Here is a 6746-nt window from a genome sequence, read left to right on the forward strand (position 1 = left end):
TACTGCTACTGGTTTTCTCTACCCAGTGAAAATGTTTCAAATTGAACAGCCAAACGGATCAAATTCGATTAAACCTGTTGTATTAGAGTAATATGTCAGATATGTCAGAGCCACAAGACACGTGCTGTTCATTCCTCAGTGTGTGTGTGTGTGTGTGTGTGTGCGGTGATTAAGAGAGATCAACAAAGGGCAGTTACTGTATCATGCAGTACAACAAAATGGCCCACCTGTGTCCTAGGATTTTTGTAATTTTCAATATAAAAAAATAATCATTTCCTCATTACATTTGATGAAAGTCCCGAGGGACTGAAGTACCTTCCGGTGGACTGGAACCTGCGTCCCTCTATAACGTTAACATCCTCGTCTGGATATTGCTTTCATTCAGCATCGATGTTCAGTTTATGAATTTGCCCTTATTACTTTCAGCAAATAGATCCCAAGTAGCAGTTTAATAAATAGATTTTTAAAAAAGGGGCAGGGAACTTTGCTATGTAGAATTAAACAATATCGTCAGTCTATTCTGACACGGTCCGTGTGTTCTGGGCAAAGAGAGGAAATGAATTTTCTCAATATTTTTGCATGAATGATTGCACACGCTACTGCTCTATGTTTCTCTATTTACGCATTATATTTTATTTTGTATTTAAAGTTGACGTATTAGATCTGAGCAGTGGGTTCGATGATAACAAAGAGGTATATCTTCATAACATAAAACAATGTGATTCCTCAAATGTCTTCTTCTTTTCCGCCTTTTTCAATTGACTTCTATGTTACTGTGTTTGATGTGTTCACGAGTATTTTAATCTTTGTCTTCCCATTTTAGTCACGGGATACTGACACTGAGTGGTCGGGCTGAATAAGCTTCTGAAAGGCTTAATTAATGAACTATGTGAGGATTTTGATCGTAACACCCACTGACAATGTGGGAAACTAAATGAGCACAGTCTGCTCTCTTGAGAATATGTTCTCCAGGAATCGCTTCAACGGGCAACATGGAGCAGCTGTTGCCCCTAAAGGAGGCACAAAGGCTAAAGTCCATTCACCCAAGAAGAGGGCTCCGAACCCCAGGGTGGCCCTGGTCATTCGCGGCAAAATACATCGTCTCCTGCAGGGGTCTGCAGATCACCATGTCCCAGATTCCCACCTCTATTATGGAGGTATCGAGGATGAGGAAGAGGAGGAAACACAGGAGGGTGGAAAGGAGCACAGAAGCAGATATCCAAAGGTCAGCTCCAGGGCTGAAGACTATTCTCCAAAGGTGTCAAATGGTAAAGGACATGGAGGAGCACCGGGGCCGTCGTGTGTTGGAGAGGTCGAGCTGAACAGAGAGGGATGCTTAAGAATACCATGCACTTTGCAGCATAAACGCTGCAGATCTCCAGTAAATATGAAACGAATTTCCTTTGAGGGGGACATCCGGGCAGCTCCTGAGCCGATGCAACCACCCACACACTATAGTCCGATAGCCCCAGACATGAATGGTACAAAATTCGCGGGAGCAGGTGGGAGTGATTTTGCTTCACCCCGTACTCGGACAAAGAGACCATTTTCTACTGGTGACTGTGTGGACTACAACTTCAACAGAGCTCTGCCGGGTACGCTTGTGGAAGAGGACGAAGAAAAAGAGGAGGAGTCAAGTGCTGTCATTGAGCACATTCTTAAAGAGCTGAGAGGGATCAACAAGATACAGGAGGAAATCTCCGACCTTAGGGACTATCTGACCTCAGTTCGAGGGTCAGTTGAGGAAGTGTCATCTTGTGTAGACGCTGTATTGTTGGAGATTGAGGGGATTCGTTCTAGCAACAAGGAGGGTTCAGGGGTTCACGCAGGTACCTGGTCGGGGGTAGGGTGCAAAGATGGATCATCCTCTCGCAGAAGGCCCGCTAGTGCTTATGGCAGTTTAGGGAGTGCAATACCAAAGTCTTCTTCAAATCTTTCCCCCCAAGTCAGCAATCAGCGACATAGCATCCATGGAGATTTACTGCTATCAAGGGCAGAAGAGTCTACTGTCTCCCCAATTGCTGAATCAGTAGATCATCACGAACTGGATGAACCAGAGGATGCCTCTGACCATAGCTCGGATATCCCAGTGGGTGCTATAGCAAGAAAGCTCAGCTTTGGAGACTTCGAAAGGCCGGATGGCCAAGAATATCCGAGCACCAGCTCCTTGTCTTCTGGTCATAGCGAGTCAGACCTAGAGGGACCATCATCGAGCCATGAAAGGAAGCAGCAAAGAGCTGGTGATGGAGAGGAACATTGGACTAACACCATACCACCACACAGTGCCTCTGGGGAATCTGCGTGGCATAGGGAAACTGCTTACCGCAGGGGCAGAAGTCTGGAGGAGTATGTAAGTGTGAGCCCTGTCTGCTGTGAAGGAGCTGGTAGTTGGGATCACTACAGAGGTGCAGGAGGTTACGGTACTTCAGGGCAATGCTCCACAGGGAGCTCAGAACATCTCTCTCTTCGCACTAGGAAACATTACAACTCACCTGCCAACACTTCTAGCCGGGAGGAGTGGCAGTCACGTAGAAGAAGGCCTCAAACCCAATCTGGGATTACTGTTCCAATAGATACCAACCTTGAGAAACCCACTGTGGCATATGAATGTTCTGCTGATTTGTCCTACCCTCAAAGTTCTGGTTACCATTCAATTGATGGGCATGATGGAGAAGCAGAGGAATGTGGATATGGGCAATCAAATGACCCGAGCTACACTACAGACTGCCATGTAGATAGTTATCAGGAAACTTATTTAGCCTACGAAGAATCTTCAGCAGTCACATGGACTGAGGCATCCTTATGTACCACTGTAGCTGATAGGCCATTCATCCAAGAGACTGGAGCTGCCAACCAAATCTTTGTAAATCAACTCCCTCGCTCTGTCAGTGCAGATGTCCAAGCTGGTGGTTTCAATGTCAAGCGCATAGGCCGGGCTGTACTTGATTTTAGCTCTGCCTTGCGGGGTGCATTGCGCAAAATTGAAGTACCTGGAGCCCAGAATCCTGGAGAGGAAGCAGACTTTGAAACATCAATGCCGTCTGAGCTGCCTACAGCTGATTTGCCTTCAAAACCCTCATGCTATGAGGAACAAGCATGTGACCAAATCCTGAAAAGTAATGTGGGGGATGGTAGTAGTGCTGTTCGGGAATTGAGCAGACACAGTACTTTAGACAAATCCGACCTTTTCTCTGCGGAGCCTATGCTTGAAGAAGCCAACAACAGCCTTACATTAGAGTCTACAGATACCTGCCAACACCCTCCTTGTTCGGACAAGATCCCCGTATTTCCAGAGGAACTTTCACTCTGCCCTGACCAAATGTCCAGTAGCACTTCAATACTGCCTCCACCTTATGGCCTTACAGAACAACCTGCAGAAGGTCCTACAAATCGTCTTTCGCAATGCACCACTGCAGAATCCCTTTCGGCCTCCCTTTCGGTTGATGAACCTACAGCGCTGGAGGAGCAGGGAGAAACTGAGTTGCCACTGCCACATCAACCCGCCTCAGACACTGTGGCCCCAGGAGGCAAAGTGGAAGGAGATGCAGCAGAGCCGACCTTGGAAATAAGCCAGATGGATGAACGCAGGCTGAAGTGTCTGAGGACCTTCCAGCAGATTCTGCGGGAGAAGAGGGAGTCCCGGCGCAACCTCACCAGTATATCCAGCTTCTCTCAGGAGGACTTTGAACCAGGTAGTCATTGTTGGACTTTACGTTGGGATCATCTTGTGTTTTAACCTCGTCCATTTTGTCTTTTTTAATTGTAGTAAATGACTCATCAATTAGGCAAAATTACAGTACATCTTTCTTTGGTTTTGTTTTCGCTTTAAAACGTACCTCTGAGGCAAATTCTTACTTTGTGATATTGGGCTTGCATTGAATTGAAAAACTGAACTTGCTTTCATAAATAATTGGTCAACTGACATTGCCTCTGCGCTAACCGATTCCTGTGGGGGAGGGGTATTACATTTACTAGAGACCAACTTATCAGCTTTAATATAACTTTGAGTCTACACTGATGCATCGCCATGCCAACGCACTGGGTTGCCGTGGTTTTAAGAGCGGAGCGGGGCGATATTGAGAAGGCATAACGGAACTAACAGCTTGACATCCGCCCAATACCCCCCTCCCCCCCTCTACGGTGCTTATTCAATTGATCGCTCTTTCAACCTTGAAACCACCGTTTCATGTCACGATGCCAGATGAAGCGGTCGTATCCAAAGGTTTGCATCCAGGCACGCTTTAAACCGCCCTCGGAGTGAAAGAGCGTTGATATATTTTAGTATTTTAATTTAAATCTCATCCACTTTTTTTGGGCGATCAGAGCCTCTCACTGTCGCCGAGACTCTTTGATCCGTCGCTCTCTGGTCTGCGCGTACAGTACATTGATAAAAAGATTACCATCAGGATCCTCTTTGGGTACATTCACCCGGCGGTTATGAATAAGCTCCGGCGCTGAAAGGTCCCTTAGGTATTTACTACACCAAATGGTCTCTGCTGATGCTATAATTCTCTTCCCCACTTGAGAGTAATCTATGGCATGCCACTCAGGAGTCCCTTACTCCCCTCCGAGGCTCCGGCAGTAGCCATTTGCTGAATTAGAAACCATCAATTATCCCCTTTGGATAGCCAGCCTGACATTGAGGACGAAGGAAGAAGGGAAATATTAAGGGTCATTTTCATGATAAATTATACACGTTAATGCAACATTTATGACCTCAGGCCCCTTGTTCAATGGCGCAGCTGCTTTCAACGTTACCTCAGCATTTACAACTGAATGAATATTTCAGGGTGTGTCTTGTTATTTTGCATGACGAGTCAAAACTGTGACCGTGACTGTTTTTTATTTTTCTGTCTTGTTTCTTTTCTCCTCCTTGTGCTATTTTACAGATGGAAGTCAAGATGGAGATCAGGTTTACCTCTCTTGTGGTTTTTCTCTCTCTCGTTATAAGTATTAACATGACATCTTAAAGGAAGTTGTTCTTCCTGTACAATTTCTTACTATCCTTTTGGCATTTTCTCATGTCAGTCTCTCATTTTTTTTAAAAATGTTTGTGTTTATATTGCTTTTGTCAGTTTCTGGGAAATGCTCACTTAATCCTGATAAATACCGTGTTTAAATTCAGAGCTCGCGAAATAGCTTCAGGTTTTTTACGAGATGTCCGCCTCAATGCATCTGAGTCCTATTAAGAACATTTGTTGTCCCTGTCATAAATAGTTTAAAAAATGACATTCAGGAATAGGTCAGTATTGATTCGGACACAATATTGATGAAAAGTAATATTTGTGTGTCGGGCTGACATATTAGCATATACTGTGTTTTTTTCTTTACTAGCCGTCAGACAAAAAAAAAAAAACACGCTGTTAGGATGCAAAATTCAATATTCAACGTGCGTTTACTGGGAGCATGTTTGGTTTACTTTACAAGGTGAATGACGCTCATATACGTACGGGGGGCAATATGATTGATTGAAACGCTCTCCTCTGGCATGCAATGCTGAAACTCAACCAACCCAGTTCAGTTCCTTCTCTCCCGTCTGTTTTTCTTTCTCACTTTTCTTGTTTCTCTCGTGCTTGTTGTGCATGCTACGATGTCGTGAAATCATGAAACCAATAAAGCCTTCAAATGGCTAAATCCGTGACCTTTGACATCCTATTTCAGAGCCAAGATCAAGATGGCGACCCAAGCAAGCACCCGTGGGCCAAGCCAGGGTCAGTAAAAGCCCTTTGTGTGTGTGTGTGTGTGTGTGTGTGTGTGTGTGTGTGTGTGTGTGTGTGTGTGAACGGACGACTGATTACCTGATGCAGTGATTTTTGTTAATTATTAATCAGTGTGTTTTTGCATTTGTTTGTGTGTGTGTGTGTGTGTGTGTGTACAGGGGGAATGCGCCGTTTGGCATCGACAGCATGCCAGACCTCCGCAAAAGGAGACCCATTCCTCTTGTTAGTGAATTGGTGAGTACACATCACTCAATGTCTCCTGACTCGTGACGCCCCAAACCAAACATGATCTGACTCTGGATGTTTTTGGGGGGGGTTTGAACAATTGGGTAAAATACTAAATTCAATTCAATACGGTCTGAGTGGATAAAGACAGAAGCATCAGTGGCCTTGCTGGGCCGATATGTGTTTTTCCACCAATCAAAACCATTTCTTCTTTATTTCAGTGACAGTTTGACCTTCCGGTGACACGGCATAAAAAAATTGTTATTTGTACCCGTTCCTTTGGTTTTATTCCCGTTGTGGATCTTCAAAAGCAGGACTTTAAAACAGGACGTATGGGGCAGCACTGCGTTGGCTTATATAGTATTATTGGGGGCGTTGATTATGCTAATTCATAATTCCCATGAACGCCAAATCTGATTTGGCAAACTCTTTCGTACGTAAAAAAACAGGAGATAAGATAAGCATATGGAAATGTTCTTATATGAGATCCATTGCTCCTGAATAATGAACCCCCGGTTATTCATTCTCATTGAATTATATCTCGTTGAATATTTCTCTTTTATAAATACAACAAATGTCCCATGTTGCTTACAATTTCTTTGGTTTTCACCACTGACAAAATGTAAGAGAGAACGTATACACACACCAAGGATCAATCATCAAACCAATGGCAGCTTTCATCTACCCTAACGTGGTTGTATTCATCGTCTCTGACGCGTCTGCATACCCCGTTAGTTATTTTTTTTCTTTCTCTTTGCAACTACCGAGCACCTCAGCTCAGTTATTTCGGCTCTAATTGGA

At 44.5% G+C, this 6746-nt stretch overlaps 1 protein-coding gene across 1 annotated transcript in view; it reads left to right on the top strand.

The window, feature by feature from the left end:
- Positions 1-6746, top strand: part of LOC117736011 (protein unc-13 homolog B-like) — a 150421-nt gene that overhangs the window by 89916 nt on the left and 53759 nt on the right. The window contains exons 11-12 of the mRNA XM_034540985.1: positions 5662-5711; positions 5879-5954. Coding sequence (XP_034396876.1) covers positions 5662-5711; positions 5879-5954 — 126 coding nt within the window. The remainder of the gene's footprint in view (positions 1-5661; positions 5712-5878; positions 5955-6746) is intronic.

The sequence above is a fragment of the Cyclopterus lumpus genome, chromosome 9, assembly GCF_009769545.1.
Source record: "Cyclopterus lumpus isolate fCycLum1 chromosome 9, fCycLum1.pri, whole genome shotgun sequence".
In the NCBI taxonomy this organism is placed as follows: Eukaryota; Metazoa; Chordata; class Actinopteri; order Perciformes; family Cyclopteridae; genus Cyclopterus; species Cyclopterus lumpus.